Source organism: Lytechinus pictus, chromosome 14 (genome assembly GCF_037042905.1).
Source record: "Lytechinus pictus isolate F3 Inbred chromosome 14, Lp3.0, whole genome shotgun sequence".
NCBI lineage: Eukaryota > Metazoa > Echinodermata > Echinoidea > Temnopleuroida > Toxopneustidae > Lytechinus > Lytechinus pictus.
The window spans coordinates 18,548,828-18,569,479 of NC_087258.1; the positions used below are offsets into that span (position 1 = coordinate 18,548,828).

A 20,652-nucleotide genomic window follows, 5' to 3' on the forward strand; every position below is an offset into this window, starting at 1 on the left:
TTTACTTCCTTCATACACAACCTTTACCAACATATCATTCACATTACTACCACCCCTGCCTTACACATAACCTTAATCTTTCCTTGGCACAATTTTAATCTGAAAGTGAATAAAGTATTTCTTATATTAATTTATTTTTTGCCTCCTGTAATAACTGAACACAGGCACATGGAGAGAGAGAAAAAAAATCATGTTTTCTGCTGATAACACACCTGGAATACAATATATAAACAAAACGTATGTACATTTATAGTAGATAGATTAGTTTATTCAGTACATTGTTGTTTTTTTAATTAGATCAAAAGTCGTTTATATGACACAAAAAATTTAATTTACTGTCTACATTTATCACTATGAATGATAAGATACTCGGAAAAAATGTCAAATATATTTCTGAAAAACACTAAAGAAGGATGATTCAATCATAATAATAGTAATATTAAATTGATAATATTACTGGTAGTTTGCATTTATATAGTGCTCATTTCAGTGTATCGAAGTGCCTACGAAAAGCTGGAAAGTAAAAGGATATTAATTCACCAAAATGAAATTATATGATTTATTTTGACACATTAGGGAGCTGCACATGCCAAGGCAAGTGACTATTTTATGAATAAACAGGTCTTAATCCTAAGAAGACCTGGGGTGGCGGGGGGGGGGGGCTGAATCAGCCCCCCCCCCCAGTCTTCTTAGACGTTGAAATAGCCCAGTCTATAGGGTTAAAATTGAAACCATGAGGATTTAAGCATTGATTCTTAATTAAAAAAAAGATAAGTGAGACAATAGACTTGAATAATAAGAATGACCTAAAGTCAGTCCATCTCTTGGCAAAACTGAGTTAAGTATGATACAACTGTTGCTTATTAACCCAACATGTGTGTCATTTATATCCACCCAGAAGTACCTAACCTTTTATCAAACAAGAAAAATATTGTGAATTTGGGTTTTAAAAGCAAGATGGTCATTAGATCACTATTGAAATACAGGAATGCGTGGAAACACCCCAACAACTACTGTAAGAAAATATTATTTTCTTTGCAAATAAGTAATAAACCTGTCAATTTATTACATCCTGGTGTTACAAGGTACAGGAGTTTATGTCTTGAGATGGTGCTGTCCAAATTGGCTGTGGTACAGTAGCTTTAAAACCTCTAGGAATAACTAGCTGGTGACAGTCAAGAGATGTACGGGATTGAGCAAGCTACCAGTTTTAACTCAGTGTCCATGTTCATGCGTAGATTATGACATGGCCAATGGAATGCGAAATAGCACGCTATCTTGATTGATTGACGAGAGAATGCAGGCAGGAATTCATAAAAAAAGAAGAGCAAAGGATACCTGCAGTAAGGATCAAGAACAGAATACATATTTAAAAAATTGCTCTTCAGTATTCTTTCTAGAAATATATCTTCATTGATGTAACAATTAATAGTAATACCCCTTTTACCTGAAGAAGCAAAATGCATTTTCTTTTTGATTTCTCATTTCTCCTGCAATAGAAAATTTTGCAGTTAACTCTTTAAAATTGTCTGATCGTACATATGAAGAGAATCAAATTATAATAAAATTTGACTAACAACAGGACTGAAAAAGGATGAAATACAGTATGTAAGGGCCAAGTTGACTGCATACATACAAGTAAGATCATGTCAGCTTGGGTGAAGTTGCATAACCGCTCATGATGGCTTTAAGCTCACATCGTTATTTTGTATTCATAATGTATTATGACTATTTTGTCTTTATTCTGGATTATTTTTACATAAGTTTGATTTGTATTGTATTAAGGAAAAAAAAAAACATACTATTGACAAAAGCTCATTATCATGGGACATTAAGTAGATGGGAAATAACTCACCAACAGCAAAAAAATGAAGTGAAGACAATTGTATCAAAGTACTGGAAAAGAACCCTTCCTCAGATATTCACTCCCTGATCCTGTTCTAGCATTCTGGTGATGTGCATGGCCGTTTTCTTGGAGAAGCATACCAGAGTTGAAAAGACTCATCTGTGCACCATTCAAGCATTATTCTCCCCATATCTTGGTCCTCAAGGTGACATTCCAACATGTTCAAGTATCTGTGGGTTAGATAAAGTAAAAAATAAAATTTTAAAATGTGGACGAGTTAAATAATATGGATTGTGGACATGCATTCCGAGATCATCACCTTTTTTGCCATACTCCGAACATCGTCACTCTAAAGGTAAACTGCCTACCCAATCAAAATAATGGAAAGGAAATTACAAATGACTTTAATATGTTCTGCAGTAAGTGTAACATAATAAGATTACAGTTATCCATCAAACAGGTTTTCATTTATTGTGATAACAAAAAAAGATGGCCCCTAAAATATAATTGGTTACAGTTGGCATAAAATAGGAAACCGATATATCAAGATTTTCTTATGGTTAGAAAATTAATGAAATAAAAAAAAATGAAACAAACCTCTCTTTCCATACTCCATACTCAACAATGATGAGTGACGACACTGTTGGAGAACATTAGCCATTTTCAGTATTGTGGCTTAGGTAGTGCCTAATAATGAAGAAATAAAAAGGAAATAAAAATCTTACTATGATATGAATAACAATCAGTAGTAGACTTGATAAATTCTGATATCGTAATACTGTATGATATTTATCTTTATCAAGAATTAGACAGGAATAACTGTTGTTTTGGGGGATTTATTCAACAATTTCTGACATTTTACTATAATCCCAATTGGTAAGCAGAGCCAAAGAAGTTCAGCGGAACAACCAATGTACATAGATAGAGTCGCAGACTGACGCTTTTGGTCTAATCTAGAATCTACTTGTTAGTACAAATAGTAATATTTTGTGTGCTCCTGTTGGTACTTTAAAGGGATTTATTTGATCTAGGGATCAAATAGAAATAATAAACATGCACAATGACTTCAAAATTGTCTACCTGCATGTTAATTAAATGGTAGACCAAAAATTTCAGTCTCTACTCTCTGTATATTGGTTGTTCCGCTGAACTTCTTTGGCTCTACAGTGGGGATGATTGATGGTAGCATTGTCTTTCCGTTAATGTCCACAATCATTATATTATTATGGCATATGAACGTCAAGTTTGACTTGACCTCAATGACCTGAATTTTGCCGGGACCGGCAGGTGCAATAAATACCGTGACTGGGTGAACACCCATCTTTGACGAATAGTGTATTGGTTTTAAAGTGCATAGGTTGTGACTCTCCTATACACGGGACCAACATTTGCGTCCTTTCCGATGGACGGAGTGTTTTCCAACTGCATTCACACCTGCACTAAATACATTGATGAGAGTCTGAGACATGCTAACAGGAACACACAATGCTATAGCATCAGATTTTTTGTTAGACAAATTTTGGCTTGAACGGGACCATGGGCGGAAATCCCAGGGGGAGATATGTCCCCCCTACCAAAAATAGTAGGGGGGACACAATATCAAATGTCCCCCCTACTATTTTTGGTCTTTTATGATGGAGAAAAATGCATCATTAACATTCGAAATAATACATGTATTTTGGACTAAATGACCTTACATTTTGGGTGAAAACCCTTTTTTTTTTTTTTTTTTTGCTTGTCAAATTTTCCAGAGTGAATAAAATAAGATGAGGGAAAAACTTGGAAAATAAAAACAATCTTTCATGTCACTATATAAAATTTTCGCTCATGCTTCGCGCTCGCATTATTTGATTGTTGAAATATGTAACGTCTTCATGGCTAATTGCAAACAGTCTTTAACAGGTACCTTTTCCATCAGTTAATCTCTGCTCGCACTTCGCGGTCGTAATATATATTCAGTTGTATATACATCTTTTTCAAGATAACAAACATTGCCCAGAATGTTCAAATTTTAGGAAAAAAATACATAAATTTTCCAAAAAAATTTTGCTCGCGCTTCGCGCTAGCATTATATAAGGACAATGATATCATATATTTATGTTGATTTATAAGAATAAAGCTAAAAAGTGACCATGAGGACTACTCCTTCAATGAAACAGACAAAAATTACCTTCAACCAGCCGATCAGGGATTAACATATGGCTGAAAATGTTTTCACCCCCCCCCCCATTGGCGAAGGCTGGATCAGCCCGTTGCCCCCCTACCTTTCGGGACAGATTTCCGCCCATGAGCGGGACTCGAACCCCTCACATTGAGATCTACAATCTTATCTGAAACATGCGCTCTAACCTACTAAGCTACACTGCCTCCCAATGTAAATAAAAAAATTGTTAAAGAAAACAATCCCCAGAAACAAAGGTCATTCCAAATAATCTAGATCTATACACAGTACTAGGTGACATAAGTTTTAGAACTTTATAGAAGAGATTAATACAAAAAAATAAGAAATACAGGGGTCTATAAATTATAATGATGAGTCATGGCCTCACGGGTGCATTTATTTTTTTTTCAAAGAAACATCAACATTCCCAAACACAAAGTCACAGTATTTTTTCTTCTTGGAGGGGGGGGGAGGGGTTGGGGACAAAACTTGATGAGTGGGCAGTTCTTTTTTATAGTTTTATACACAGGCTCCATCATGTGGATCAATCCACCACTATTTTTAACCTGGGTGAATGCCCCCCCAAAAAATGAGTAATCATTCTATCATGACCTTGTTCATTGATTGAGTGATGAGTAATGACTCAAAAATTGAAATAAAGAAAACATCAAACTTTAAAGTAAACTTTCAGGTCACTTTACTTAGCTTGTCTTTGCGATGCCAGTGACCGAGTGAGTTTTGCAGTTGCCATACCGTAATTACTATACTCTAGGCCTAGTCATTTATGATAACCCTGCCCTGGCCAGCATGGCCATAGCTACATTGGCGGCGGAAGCCAAAAAATTAAGGGGGGGGCCACCTGAAATTTTTGGATGGACACGGAAAAAATTTGACAAGCCCAAAAAAAGGCAGCGTAGCTCAGTCGGTTAGAGCGCATGTTTCGGATAAGATCGTAGATCTCAACGTGACTCGTGAGGGGTTTGAGTCCCGCTCATGCCGAAACGCGTCTAACAAAAAAATCTGATGCTATTTAGTGTTGTGTGTTAGCGTGCCTCACCACTGTATTCAGTGCAGGTGTGAATGCAGTTGGAAAGCACTCCGTCCATCGGAAAGGACGCAAATGTTGGTCCCATGTATAGGAGAAACCCAACCTATGCACGTTAAATCCAATACACCGTCACTATTCGTCAAAGAGTACGGTAGGGTGTTCACCCGGTGTATTGCACCTGCCGGTCCCGGCAAAATTCAGGTCAAGTCAATATTGACATTCATATGCCATAATAATCAAAATAATGATTGTGGGCATTAACGGAAAGACAAGACAAAAAAAAAGGTTATAAACCTAAATTTTAGGAGGGGATCGCAAAAAATTTTGACAAGCAAAAAAAAAAAAAAAAAGTCATCAACCTAAATTATAGTAAATTAAATTTTAGGGGGGAACAAACATTTCAGGGGGGGCAGGTCCCCCCCCCCCGCCTATCCAATGGCCCATGCCATGCAGATCTAAGCTTTATAAGGACATTATCATGATATTGGGAACACCGTTCACTTCATTTACAGCAGTTTTTCTGAACGCGGTCGATCGTGATCCTTGGAGTGTGTATGGACAGACTGCACAGGACAGTCAGTCAGTCACACACAAAATTGAACGTATGGGACTGTGTCATTACTTCATGCTGTAACTCTTGATGTAAGACTTCCGCATCATCAGGTATTCCGAATCATATTCTGATATTTCGCGTTGGCACAGATAAATGAAAAATCAGCCGAAGGCTCTACAATGATCAAAACTCTTACGTCAAAATGCATACTTACGGTTTTGTTCGAAGATGTGAAGATAAATACGGCATTACGACCCCCTTCCCGTCCATATCGTCGGCTCGTTCTCGCGATGCAGAAAATAAAACAATTATTGTTTATGTTGATAATCTGCTTTCTGATTGGTCAAAATCAGTGGGCTAATTTAGCCCACGATTTAGCCCATGGCCAAAGGGGTGGCTAAATTTGTGACGTCAAATGACGCGATTTAGCCCACGATTTAGCCCGGGCTAAGTTAGCCGAGCTTCGAGAAATGCAAAATTTAGCACCATGGGCTAAATGACGTCAAATGACGCGATTTAGCACCATGGGCTAAGTTAGCCACCCTTCGAGAATTCGGGCCTATGTGGTAACTTTGCCATCCAATGGTAACTTAATTACATGGAATCCTCGATTCTGATTGGCTGTTGGTCGTCATTACCATGGTACAGTAGTTACCAATGGATGGCAAAGTGTGGCAAAAAAAAAGACACAAACTCACGGCCCATTTCAAGAAATGGAAATTTGAATTATAATTTTTGACATCTGCACATGTATGTATCATTGTATGTATACTGTTTACTGTGTATGACCATACAAATACTTGCCATCAAAGTTGTGTTAAATATCACGTCTGTGCCATTGCGTAAAACTTACCGCTTTTTTTTTTTTTTAATATTATTATTTATATATTTTTTTGTTTTTTCTAATGATGTTGACTTGTAAATAGTTTAATTATGTTTAATTTGTTATTTTTGTTTTTACTTGGTCTGTGTTGACCCGTAAAACGTATAAATACAAAAAAATTACCATAAAAGTAACTTTTATGCAACAGGGCCCTGATCTAATTCTCAAGGTGGTTGAAGAGAGATTTCTCCTGATTACACCACATTGTAGAATGTGCTAATCACTCCAAAATGCTCAGGAGCCTTTTAAATGGGGAGGGCTGCAAAAGATAAAATCTAAATAATGAATAATGATTATTCTCTTTTTATATCAGCACTTTGAAATCACATTAGAGCAGTGTCTCTATTTGTAAGCACTTTACAGATTATAACCCTGGTCTTTGGATTCTGGTTTGCCCACATGCAGTGTAAATATGGTACAAATGTGCACGGGCTTCACTCCCTGGGAAGTATTCCAACAAAGAGTAGTCAAAATGCTCCCAATTGTTCAACCAATGACATGATGTTATTAGAGGCTGCACTTTGACCCATAGATCCAGGAGCTTTTGTGATGTTTATATCCATATGCCATTCCAGGGATGTTTAATTTGGACCATAATAATCATTTGATTGCTCCACCTCCCCAAAAAATAAATAATGGTGGTACCTCGCACTGATACACATAATGATTTCATCCCGGGATAGATTTGGAGGTGCTGAAAGGGATTATTCTTCATGGTTCGAGGCTGTTGTCCAATTACGAAAGTACAGATATTGTTAATGGATTTTCCAGTGTGATATCAGAATTCAACTGTATGATATTTGATAATTTCCCTTGTTTTTAGATTAAAGAACAACCATGAACGGGAATGCACAGAGAAAGAAGATAGGAGTGGCCCTGTTTGGCGTAGGGCGTGCCGGAGCCATCCACATCAAGTACCTTGCCATCTGTCCTCGCGTCGAGCTGAGGTGGATCGTGGAGGAGGACGTCGAGAAGGTCAAGCCGTACTTGGACCAGCTCTATCTCTACGATACTCCGGTCATCTCCAACAAAGAAGCTGATAAGGTGTGGAATGACGAGAAGTAAGTACGCCCTCATGTGGTGGATCCAGGATTTGATAGATGGGGGGGAAGGTGGAAGGGCCACTCACCGACCAAAGTCACCCATATTACAGGGGCTGCGGAACGGTTTTGAAATTGGAGGGCTGGCCATGCAAAAGATCACAATCAGATGGTAATTTCTACATTTTTGTACACGGTCTTGGGAAACAATGAGGGGGCTGAAGCCACCCAGCAACCCTGTTTCCGCGACCCCTGCATTATGGGTCCATCTGTCTTTAAACCCTTACCCCACTGGCAGATCCAGGGGGGCACAGCCGGCCCGTGCCCCCCCCCCCCTTTTGAGAGGCACAATTAAAATTTTTAATGTAAAAATGCCATAGAAAGTGCCAAATTTTTTTGTAATAATAATAATAATTGGATTTATATAGCGCTTTTTCCAGAGGATACAAAGCACTGTTGATGGCATGAGACAAGTTAAGGTTTATGGTTATATAAGTGTGTTTTGAGATGTTTTTTGAAGAGGTCAAGAGAAGATTTTTCCTCGGGGAAAATGTGCCCCCCTTTCGAAAAATCCTGTATCCGCCCCTGCCTTACCCCACTGCTATAACACAGGAACCTATGTATTTCTGGTTTGGTATGGCAAACGTTTTCCTCGTTTAAAGAGTGGTCAGCGCCTTGCAGCTCCCGTGAGAGATTATGGTAAATTGGATTGCAGCTGTACTTATCATTATCTTACATAAAAGTGTAAACAAACTCTTACTGAGGCTCTGCTTGAAAGGAAAGGAGAAGTAGGAAATATATATATTTTACATGTTTTAAGATAATTTCATGTCCAAAATTCACCCATGATTTAGATGAAAACCAAAATTTTGCGCAACACCTGCATGTTCGTTATCTCAGCTGTGTCCAGTCGTGATGGATGCAAAAAATGGGCTTCATGTTTAAATGCTAGTAAAGAAAATAATCAGGATATACATACGATGATGGTAGGGTCTAACTATATTTTTCATACATCATATTGAACAAGTGATCAGAAGAATTGTTTGATATCTTTACAGAGTACATATATGCGTTTTCATATACTTTTGAAGGTATTATTAGCTGTCAATCTGAGATAGTTATTTTGTTGTTATGGAGCAGTGGTTATTAATTTTCAAATGCAAAAAAAACTTGTATTGCTCTGTCTGATAATGAAAATGATAAGTGTTGATCAATCAAATATCTATTCTCTTTCCCCTCTTCTATCTCTCCCCCTTTCTCTACCTTTCTCTCTCTCTTTCTGTCTCTGTCTCTGTCTCTCTCTCCCTTAGGACTGAAGCGATTGTAGTTTGTGTACCAACTTTACTTCATGAATCTATCATTCTGAAAGGGCTTGATAAGGGTAAGTTATTACTTATCTATTTCATTCATTCACTCACTCACTCATTGATTAATTGATTGATTGATTCATTAATTAATTCATCCATCCATCCATCATTTTATTTCATTTAATTTCAAATTCTCATTAAGAAATATATAACATACAATACAATTACCAACGAGAATGAAATTACCACTTGTTATTTCTATTTTTATCAAAACTTGGGTTGGATATCTTTCAATAGGGGAGACTAACTGAATAGAAAGTTGAGTTGGAAAAAAAAAATATTCAAACAAGCATAATGCTAGAAAATTCAACAAATTTGGATGTAAAAAGTAATTAAATTTTAAACTTTGGCTTATTTTTGCAAAACAGTTATTTGCACAACACAGATGATATGCAAATGAGATAACACAGTTTTTCTATTTTGTTTGTATATTATTATATGAAATATGGAATATTTCAATTTGATTTGTCTGGTTGATGATAGGGAAGGCCATATTTGTGGAGAAACCAATCGCTGTGAAGTTAACCGACACAAGGGAATGCTACCTCAAGGCTGCTAGGGTGGGCAAGCCTCTCTTCTGTGCTTTTAACAGGTAAAAATACCTCTTCTGACAGGTTAAAGCGATACTTCAGGCTGAAAATGATATTTAATTGAACAGACAAAATCAAATCAGGCAAACGAAACACTGGAAATTTCCCCCAAAATCGGATAAGGAATAAACGAGTTATGAAATTTTAAAGTTTTGAATTATTTTGGTGAAACGGTATGTATGCCTGTCTTCATTAATATATGTATTGTGCAATTAGCAAGCTGAGGATGTCATATCCCTACTTATTCACACATGTATGAAATTTTGATATAATTATTTTTATGGAATAACGTGATAAAAGTGGAATGTGGGGTTATGTCATCATCAGCCAGCCAACCCATTATACAGTGTGTCCCAGAAAAAAGGAAACCGGGATTCCAATGTCTTTTTTTCTTCAGAGGCAAATGAATATTGATATTTCAATTACATAATCATATAATTCAATTTTTCCTCTTTATTTTGATACCTGATATGAAACAAACACTTCACGCATTAATGAGCAAGACGAGTTTGAAATTTTAATGTCAAAACCAGGTTGCGCAAAAAATTAGACAAGATTGGTTCATGATATGACGATCGTGCTTCTTCGACGGTTGGCTCATTAGCATTTCTTTTATTCTTTGTTAAGTTTCTCTCATTGATCCCTGAAATGAGAGTGAATTCAGATTCACATGTAAGTTTCTGCGCAAATTGTTTCAGATATGCCTCAATATTTATTGTTTGTAATCTGTCATGCGTGAACAATTTGCCAAGCTGTTGATTTCAAATTAGAGATGAGATTCCACTCTTGCCATGAGTATCAAATTCAATGTAAAAACTTATTTGATAATTGTGAAATCTATCCTTTTTTCTTTTTGTGGGATGCACTGTATAAAATGGTAAGCATTTAACTGTATGTACATGTATGTAGATATTATCAAATATTGTTTCAAATTGAAGTATAGACCTGATGCATGTAATGTTTTAAACTAATAGCACCCTTTCTCAGAGGATACAGGAATTCAAGTAAAGAAAGCTCTCAGTGGTGCACCAACTGCAGATCACCAACGCATACAAGGCAATGTTTGCCTCTAAGATGGCGGTGTGATGATGTCAGTTAATAATGTCTATTATCATCTATATAGAGTGTTTTAGCCATGAATTAAAAACGCGTATTTTGGTCTGCATCAATTGCTCATGCAGTATCAGAGCGTATCCCTAATAAGGACCGAAATCCGACGAATATCCCATAGGCTCCTGTACAAACTTTGCTATTGAATATGAGAGCTTATTCAACAGTTTAGGGCGCATGCGTGAAATATACGATGCATACAACAAGAAAAGCAATGTGATGCGCAGCAAAGAAGCACAACTACGCTCAATGACGTCATAATGAACTACACGTAAGTCGCATGTCGACGACAAAATTGATCCTAATGAAGTGATGATGCGATAAGTGATATCACTTGTTCAACCAAATTTCTCTTTATTTTTTTTTGGGGGGGGGGTGGGATAGATGATAATAATTATATTGGATGGCTTAATTCATGGAATACCAGAAATATTCCTCTCGTTAGGGCCAATATTCCACTCATCTTCGATTCATGGAATATTTGCCCAAACTCTTGGAATATTTCTGGTATTCCATTCTAAGCCATCCAATATAATATAATTGCCTTCAGAAGCTACTTTTAATCACAAATTGAACCATTTTACTGGTTATTTCATTTCCATTTCAGGCGGTTTGATCCATCTATCCGTAAGCTGAGACAGAGGGTGCAGAATGGGGAGATAGGTCAGGTCAGGTGTATAAAGACGACGGCCAGGGATGCCCCTTTTCCTCCTATAGAATACCTTAAAATATCAGGTGAGTATAAAGAGGGGAATAGGTGATGGTTTGAAAAAAAATCCATCGAAGAATAAAAAAAGTTATTAGATTAATTCCTGATATGTTAATTTCTGATTGGTGATGTCATATGCGAGCAGCTTCCCCTTATATCGTGTAGCAAAGATAAGATAATAATAATAGCTGGATTTATAAAGCGCTGTTTGCCAGAGGATACAAAGCGCTGCTATTATTACCCCGGCTTTATCTCGAGCTACCATCACCGGCACTCAGTGCATGCAAGGAATTTCTCCTGCCGGGTACCCATTCACCTCACCTGGGTCAAGTGCAGTACAGTGTGGATAAATTTCTTGCTGAAGGAAAACACGCCATGGCTACGATTCAAACCCACGACCCTCTGTTTCAAAGGCGAGAGTCAGAACCACTAGACCACGATGCATATAGTGAAATGTACTTGCGCTATTCTTATGATGATTTAGAACTTTACACAGGGCATGTCTCAATATTTGCATCAAATTGTATTTTGTTTTATTCCAAATTCTGGTCACAGATGTGCAGAGGCATTTAACCTTTGGTCAGGGTGCTACATAAGCACTTGCCCGGGGCAAGTAAAAGTTATAGTTGGGCAAGTGATTTGAAGTAAAGACCAAAACTACTTGCCCGAATTGGGCAAGCAAAATTCTCACAGTAGAATTACCTAAATTGGGGTCGATATGATATACCGACCCTAAATTTGGTCATGGCGGGCAAGATAAAATCACTTCGTAAAAAAAAAATGCAAGAACAAGGTACATCAGTTCATGTCAAAAGAGAGAAAAAAAAGGTCATTGGTTTCTAAAACCATAATATTTTCTTTTGAAGAAGTAAAACTTTTTTTCAAGAATTTTTTTCAGGCAAGTGAAATAGATTTGCGGGCAAGTATATTCCAACTATTTAAAAATTTACTTGCCCAACAGGGCAAGTTCATCTAAAAAGTTATGTAGCACCCTGCTCTGGTACATTAGAAATACAATCTTGTTGTTACAGGTGGATTCTACCATGACTGCGCTGTTCACGACATCGACCTTGTTCTCTGGATCCTTGGTGAGAAGCCAACCAGCATCTTTGCTCAGGGCCACGCCTTCAACCACCAAATCAAAGCCATGAACGATGTCGACCAGGCTGCCATCGTCCTCAAGTTTCCGAGTGGCATAATCGCAACTATCGACCTCAACCGTGACGCTGTGTATGGTTACGACCAACGAATAGAGGCAAGTCGAGTTACTCAAGGGAGGAAATAGACCTGGGCCCCGTCTTATAAAGAATTGCCTTTGATCCGATCAACCACAACTATGGAAAGCAAGTAACGCCCACATCTGTAATGCATGTTTTTTTTTCAATTTGTTTTCTAGAAAGTATGCATACTCATATATCCATCTTTTGTCAGGACAATTCAGAGTGCTCAACTTTGTTTACAAAAGACATTGGGCATATTTCCTGTTGGAAAACATGATGATGATGGATTTCTGTATAGTTGAGATTGATTGGATCAATCACGACTCCCAGTCTTTGTAAGAGAGGACCCGGTTCGTAGTTGGCCCATGTCACAAATGACCTCTAATGTCCATTTAATATTTTTGAATTGTGGATGTTTGTGCACTCAGAAAGCACCAAAAATGCCTCATGAATTGCTTTTAATCTCCTTTTGAATATGGGATGGCTCTGTCTGGACATCATGGGATGTACCATGGGTGAGCAATAGACTAAAGACGGTGCTGCACCAGCCCGAGTTTGCTCAATCTCGAGATTTTAGCCCGATCGGCCCTCTTCGTGATTCACCTTGAGATTCAAGAAACCCCGTCTCCAGCATCGCAAAAAGAGCGATTCCTCCTCGAGCGAGGCATGGATGCATTATGATCTGACGCCATGAAAGAATAATCCCGAGTGCGTCTGCACCTGCAAATTAGTGGGATAATTCGTAAAAAAGCGTGCTATTTTGCAAATAACCCAAGTTTGAATTGGGATTGCAATCTCAAGATTAATCCAGCAAACTAGCGCGATAATTGCGTCTCCATTACAAATAATCTCGAGATTGTTCAGATCGGGATTATTTGCCGGATCAGAATTAGCGCGCTAATTTGAAAACTCGGGCTGGTGCAGATGGCCCTTAAGTGTATGGCATCCCAATTTATGCATGCACCTTTTAGCTACAAGAAGTATCTAGCAACAACCAATCTATTCATGCGCTTTTCATCATCAGTGGGTCATTTAAATTCGATGTTGACCTTTGATGTTGGTATAAGGTCAATTTTTACACTAGTATAAACATCAAACATGGAATGAAGATGGGCCTGAAAGTCACTCACTAGGTGTTGAGCTGTAAATTTGTGATCTGGATCATTTGTGTAAACTCAGAAGAGGTTTTGGAGCTAGGAAACGCAATTCAAATTGTGCTTCCAACAGCAACACTGACACTAGACTTGAAATCCCCCATTGAGGCTCGGTGTCTGGAATCCAATCTGCATAAAGTATTGAGTGTTTGAGTGTTGCTATATTAGGCAATCCTCAAAGGGTTTCATGTCTGTGCACTTTAGATTTTGGTGCAAATGGCCTGTGTTTTCACATGGTTAGATATCCGAACTGGCCGGTCGGATCTCATCTATAGCCTGATTTCACAAAGGTAGTTTCGATTGCACCATGTCACAAAACCATGGACTATGAAGATTTAACAAACTATCGTGCTTATTCAAGCACGGATCTAGTGCCCTTTGCCAAAAGCATGTTCCGTTTTAGTACTACTTTCTGTTTACAACACAAAAATTAATTACTTGATATCTTTCTATTTTGTACTTTTTAGGTTTTAGGGTCCAAAGGTATGTTGCAATCACAGAACAGAATAGAGGCACCTCTCACAAAGCACAATGAACAGGGAGAACTTCTAGATCTGATCTTCCCATCGTTCCCTGAGCGCTACAACCAGTCGTACTGCGATGAGATGGGTCACTTCCTTGACGCTGTAGAAGGTAGGTATTTATTTCCCATCATTCCATGTGCGCTACAACCAGTCGTACTGCGATGAGATGGGTCACTTCCTTGACGCTGTAGAAGGTAGGTATTTATTTCCCATCATTTCCTGTGCGCTACAGCCAGTCATACCGCGATGAGATGGGTCACTTCCTTGACGCTGTAGAAGGTAGGTATTTATTTCCCATCATTCCATGTGCGCTACAGCCAGTCGTACTGCGATGAGATGGACCACTTCCTTGATGCTGCAGAAGGTAGGTATTTATTTCCCATCATTCCCTGAGCGCTACAGCCAGTCGTACTGCGATGAGATGGACCACTTCCTTGATACTGTAGAAGGTAAGTATTTATTTCCCATCATTCCCTGAGTGCTACAGCCAGTCGTACGGCGATGAGATTGACCACTTCCTTAACGTTGTAGAAGTTAGGTACTTATTTTCCATCATTCCCTGTGCGCTACAGTAGTCGCACTGCGATGAGATGGACCACTTCCTTGAAGCTGTAGAAGGTAGGTATTTATTTCCCATCATTAGCTTAGAGCTACAACCAGTGATACTGTCGAATGCTAATGCATGCTTTTGTTACAGATGTTGATGTTGTTGTGCCAAATGGATGCCTGTTGCCAATATTAAAGAACTATTATATTAATGAGTCCACCAAGTGGATAATAGTAATGAGGATGATTATGATAATAATAATACAAGTGTAGATTTGTAGAGTGCACACACCATCCGAAGACGCTTATGGGGCTGGCTCATGATGCTAGCTCAGCATCAGTTCTCTCGTATATAAATAGGCTTCAAGAAGGAACCTTCTCATCACATTTTTATTATTATTGCAGGAAAGATTGAGAAGTTGGATGTGTCGATGGAAGACACGTTGAGTATATCGTGGATTGCTGAGCTATGCGAGCAGTCTATGCATCAGGGCAAGATGATCCCTTTCACCCAGCCCACCTTCTAAAGTTCTACCACCGTGTGTGTAGGAAGATCCGCTAAATTGTCTACCAATGATGGATGAATGCTCGCAAGATGATCCCTGTAACCAAGCCAGCGTTCTAAAGGTCTACCACTGTTTGGGTAGGAAGATCCGATAAATGCTCCACCAATGATGAATGATTTCAAGATGATCCCTTTCACCAAGCCAGCGTTCTAAAGATCTACCTCCATGTGGGTAGGAAGATCCGCTAAATTGTCTACCAATGATGGATGAATGCTCGCAAGATGATCCCTGTAACCAAGCCAGCGTTCTAAAGGTCTACCACTGTTTGGGTAGGAAGATCCGATAAATGCTCCACCAATAATGAATGATTTCAAGATGATCCCTTTCACCCAGCCCACCTTCTAAAGTTCTACCACCGTGTGTGTAGGAAGATCCGCTAAATTGTCTACCAATGATGGATGAATGCTCGCAAGATGATCCCTGTAACCAAGCCAGCGTTCTAAAGGTCTACCACTGTTTGGGTAGGAAGATCCGATAAATGCTCCACCAATAATGAATGATTTCAAGATGATCCCTTTCACCCAGCCCACCTTCTAAAGTTCTACCACCGTGTGTGTAGGAAGATCCGCTAAATTGTCTACCAATGATGGATGAATGCTCGCAAGATGATCCCTGTAACCAAGCCAGCGTTCTAAAGGTCTACCACTGTTTGGGTAGGAAGATCCGATAAATGCTCCACCAATGATGAATGATTTCAAGATGATCCTTTTCACCAAGCCTACGTTTTAAAGATCTACCTCCATGTGGGTATGAAGATCCGATAAATGCTCCACCAATAATGAATGATTTCAAGATGATCCCTTTCACCCAGCCCACCTTCTAAAGTTCTACCACCGTGTGTGTAGGAAGATCCGCTAAATTGTCTACCAATGATGGATGAATGCTCGCAAGATGATCCCTGTAACCAAGCCAGCGTTCTAAAGGTCTACCACTGTTTGGGTAGGAAGATCCGATAAATGCTCCACCAATAATGAATGATTTCAAGATGATCCCTTTCACCCAGCCCACCTTCTAAAGTTCTACCACCGTGTGTGTAGGAAGATCCGCTAAATTGTCTACCAATGATGGATGAATGCTCGCAAGATGATCCCTGTAACCAAGCCAGCGTTCTAAAGGTCTACCACTGTTTGGGTAGGAAGATCCGATAAATGCTCCACCAATGATGAATGATTTCAAGATGATCCTTTTCACCAAGCCTACGTTTTAAAGATCTACCTCCATGTGGGTATGAAGATCCGATAAATGCTCCACCAATAATGAATGATTTCAAGATGATCCCTTTCACTAAGCCTATATACGTTCTAAAGATCTTCTACATGTATATAGGTACTGTGTGTGTAGGAAAGTCCAATAAATTCGTTGTTTTGAAGTTGACAAACTTTGCCATCAGTTACTTAGGTAACTTGCCATCGAATAATCGACAATCATAGGAACCATACTCAAAAGAGACAATCAGACTTAAGGACTCTGAATTATTCTAATGGGGAGATTTTGCAACTGCAGCAAGGACAGATTCAAGAACACAGTAAATGTATTGAAAATGCCCGTCAAATGACAAGGATCAGCTGGGAGGTCTTTGTCGGAAATTGCGGTGTACTGGAACAGCAGTTTCGTCCCAAGTTTCAGGGATGATGAAAAAAATGCAAATATGGCGTTTGTCCAAAGTCCAGGACGAAACTGCTGTTTTGATTCACGAATTTTCGACAAAGACTACTTGGTTATGCTTTGTAATGAAGGGCATTTGACAATATAGTAGCTATGTTTTGATTTGAACCCATCATGCAACATGGAAGTAAAAACTCCCTATATACTTTAACTTAGGCTACAGGCTGGATTTTAACAGATGTGCATTATCATGCCTATATATTAAACCCATAATTTGGTGAGTTTTGTGCACTCTGATGGAAACAGATCCAACTCATCTCTTAGGCTAGCATGCACCCGACAACTGGTCTACAATCTTGTCTTGGAAAGATCCCATTTTGGTTGTTTACTGAAAATATGAATGAATATAATCTATTGTTATTTGAGGTTTAAATCTTATATGTAAGAATACTAGTATCAATTTTTTTGTTAATAATTGCAAGCCATTACTTTAGACTAAAGGCCAAATTTATTTAAAATCATAGCCAATTGTCTTGTGTCATGTGTACAATCCAAGTGCACAAATTGTTTCATTTGTTTTTTTGGAAGATGGCAATTTAAATCTAGCAACAGCATAACAATATATGTTTATTTTCTTTAATATGAGAAAATTTAATCATGATATAAGTTCGAAATGTTTTTATGTATAGTTTCAAAATATTTTTTGTGTACTTATAAAATAGAGTCTAGCAGTTAAATATATATAACTTCATACATATAGTCATATCTTTTCATATGGGAATTTGTGTCTTTTTTTATATTCATTTATACATACATGTAGATGATCAAAATATTGTGGCAATGGAAATGGCAGAAAGTGCATTCCAAAAGTATAGATTTTCCATTCCTCGAAGTATATAGCTTAATCTATACAGCTACAGTTGTATGTAGCAGATTAGGTTGGTCATTTTTGTCTCACCTGCATAGCAGAGTGAGACTATAGGCGCCGCTTTTCCGACGGCGACGGCGGCGGCGTCAACACCAAATCTTAACCTGAGGTTAAGTTTTTGAAATGACAGCATAACTTAATATGTATATGGACCTAGTTCATGAAACTTGGCCATAAGGTTAATCAAGTATTACTGAACATCCTGCATGAGTTTCACGTCACATGACCAAGGTCAATGGTCATTTAGGGTCAATGAACTTAGACCATGTTGGGGGAATCAACATCAAAATCTTAACCTAAGGTTAAGTTTTTGAAATGTCATCATAACTTAGAAAATATATGGACCTAGTTCATGAAACTTATACATAAGGTTAATCAAGTATCACTGAACATCCTGCATGAGTTTCACGTCACATGACCAAGGTCAATGGTCATTTAGGGTCAATGAACTTTGGCCGAATTGGGGGTATCTGTAGATTTACCATCATAACTTTAAAAGTTTATGGATCTGATTCATGAAACTTGGACATAATAGTAATCAAGTATTACTGAACATCCTGTGCAAGTTTCAGGTCACATGATCAAGGTCAAAGGTCATTTAGGGTCAATGAACTTTGGTCAAATTGGGGTATTTGTTGAATTACCGCCATAACTTTGAAAGTGTGTTGGTCTAGTTCATAAAACTTGGACATAAGAGTAATCAAGTATCACTGAACATCCTTTGCGCATTTTAGGTCACATGACCAAGGTCAAAGGTCAATGAACTTTGGCTTAATGGGGGTATCTGTTGAATTACCATCATAACTTGGAAAGTTGATGGATCTTTCTCTTGAAACTTGGACATAAGAGTAATCAAGTATCACTGAACATCCTGTACGAGTTTCAGGTCACATGATCAAGGTCAAAGGTCATGTAAGGTCAATGAACTTTGGCCACGTTGGGGGTATTTGTTGAATTACCATCATATCTCTATAAGTGTATGGGTCTAGTTCATAAAACGTAGAAATAAGAGTAACCAAGTATCACTGAACATCTTGTGCGAGTTATAGTAGTTTTCAAAATCAGCACTGCTGCTATATTGAATCGCGTGATGCAGGTGAGACGGCCAGAGGCATTCATCTTGTTTTAGCTAATGGTACTAATTATTTCTTATTGTTTTGATCTAACTCAGGGATCCGAAGATCCAGGTAAGATCATTTGACTAAAAGGCCAAAATACATGTAGATATTAGGCCCAGCCGACTGGCGGATCCAGGGGGGGGGGGGGGCACAGCCGGCCCGTGCCTTAATTTTTTAATTTTGCTTGTCAAACTTTTTCTCGGAAAAATGTGCCCCCCCCCCCTTTTGGAAAATCTTGGATCCGCCCCTGGCCCAGCCGCCGTTAAATCCACCAGACCAAGGTGATATTTGGCACTGGCATAAATCTGTGGCCTCATACTAATCTTGAGATTTCCCCTATACAGAAAAGAGTAAAAAATCTCATGGATTTAGGAGTGAACACAGAATTTCACAGAAAATGCAATTTATTAGGCACCAAGAATTTGAATTACTGAAATTCAAAGAAAATTATGAAATCTGCATATATTGCAGTGCATGTTTAAAATTCAAATAGAGAAAATTCACCCTTTACTGCAATTGTTTTATCATTATCCAAGGTCATATATTTCGGTGTTAGAACACCACAGAATTTTCATTTTTCAATACGGAATACTTGAGACTCTAGTCAATTTAAGGATAACTTGGCATACAAATCACCACGCATTGCATCTCAAAATGGAGTACTAATTTTTTTCTCAGACATTTCATGTCATTTATTTGTCAATCTCAGTAATTGGACAATCCGTCACAGGTATTCAGAACTGTATAATGTATAAGGATAACAAGTGGCAACTCTTTTAAGGTTTGCATGAATGTGGATCTTGGCAAATACAAATACTTTATTTTTTATCTTTTGAAATCTTTATTGATTTTCATAATTTTATGATATAAATATTTAATCGAAATGACCAAAGTTAACTATTTTTATATCAGGTTCATGTAAATTTGTTTGATTTACTTGTGATTGGGGTGATTAACTATTGTTTATTGTTATTTTGTTAATGTAGCACAAAATACTTGTATGTGTACAAAATGTACTGAATGTTGTATTAATATATTAATAAATTCAGGGCTTTCGTTAAGTGTGAGGAATTATGAGATTACCAAAGTATTTTCAAGAAGAATGATATCATATTGATCTACTTTATCATATTTTAACAATTTTAATAACAACAAAGTACTATGTCTCAGGATAATTTTGAATTGGAACAATGTGTGTGAAGTCCATGCAAGTACTTATCGAGAATAAAGTAATTAAGAGAATTAAATTAGTCTGAGACTGTGTTATTTGTTTTCAGGGTTTTTCTGCTTTTTCAATTAATTAAGAATGTAAAAGTCCAAGTCAATCTCCACATCAAATGAATTTGAATAAAAAGATAAATATCAAGCACACATAACACTGAAATACATATAAAAATCAAATGACACACACTATTTTGTATATTATTTCATGGATATATTCATTATTGGTCAAAGAATAAGAGAGTTATGAAAAGATAAAATTTCTTATTTTTGACGTCATATGCATGCGAGCAGCTCCCGTGTACATGTAATGTAAAATTAATTTTTCTTAAAAGATATATCATCCGCACATTTTATAAAACCACTTTCATTATTTTATTTTTGTTATCACATTACATCACAAAAAACAAAACTTAAAAAAACCCTGTTATTTGATTTTCACTTAATCTTCACCAATATTTTT

The 20,652-nt window shown here is 37.6% G+C and overlaps 1 protein-coding gene and 1 long non-coding RNA gene across 3 annotated transcripts; one reads left to right on the forward strand and one right to left on the reverse strand.

Annotated features, from left to right (window-relative positions):
* Window positions 1–681: 681 nt before the first annotated feature.
* On the reverse strand, window positions 682–5,931 carry LOC135156626 (uncharacterized). The gene is made up of 4 exons (XR_010295680.1): window positions 5,823–5,931; window positions 2,444–2,533; window positions 1,856–2,076; window positions 682–1,338 (listed from the first exon to the last, which is right to left on the reverse strand). It is a non-coding gene; the product is annotated as an uncharacterized LOC135156626 (long non-coding RNA).
* A 1,242-nt stretch (window positions 5,932–7,173) lies between these two features.
* On the forward strand, window positions 7,174–20,215 carry LOC129275752 (uncharacterized oxidoreductase YrbE-like). Of its 2 annotated transcripts, none has more exons than XM_064109401.1 (7): window positions 7,174–7,552; window positions 8,842–8,912; window positions 9,382–9,490; window positions 11,206–11,333; window positions 12,339–12,562; window positions 14,149–14,314; window positions 15,157–20,215. In XM_064109401.1, exons 1-7 carry the CDS (start codon window positions 7,329–7,331, stop codon window positions 15,276–15,278), a joined length of 1,044 nt encoding a protein of 347 aa, XP_063965471.1. In that variant the 5' UTR covers window positions 7,174–7,328; the 3' UTR covers window positions 15,279–20,215. The 2 variants fall into 2 exon arrangements, with proteins under 2 accessions (XP_063965471.1, XP_063965472.1); XM_064109402.1 differs by having other exon boundaries at window positions 7,276–7,552; window positions 14,149–14,399; window positions 15,157–15,219.
* The last annotated feature ends 437 nt before the right edge of the window (window positions 20,216–20,652 follow it).

Coding starts and splice junctions, on each gene's coding strand:
- LOC129275752 (XM_064109401.1), top strand. CDS start 7,329: ATGAACGGGAATGCACAGAGAAAGAAGATAGGAGTGGCCCTGTTTGGC. Junction 8,913..9,381: donor TCTGAAAGGGCTTGATAAGG/GTAAGTTATTAC, acceptor GGTTGATGATAG/GGAAGGCCATATTTGTGGAG. Junction 11,334..12,338: donor AGAATACCTTAAAATATCAG/GTGAGTATAAAG, acceptor TTGTTGTTACAG/GTGGATTCTACCATGACTGC.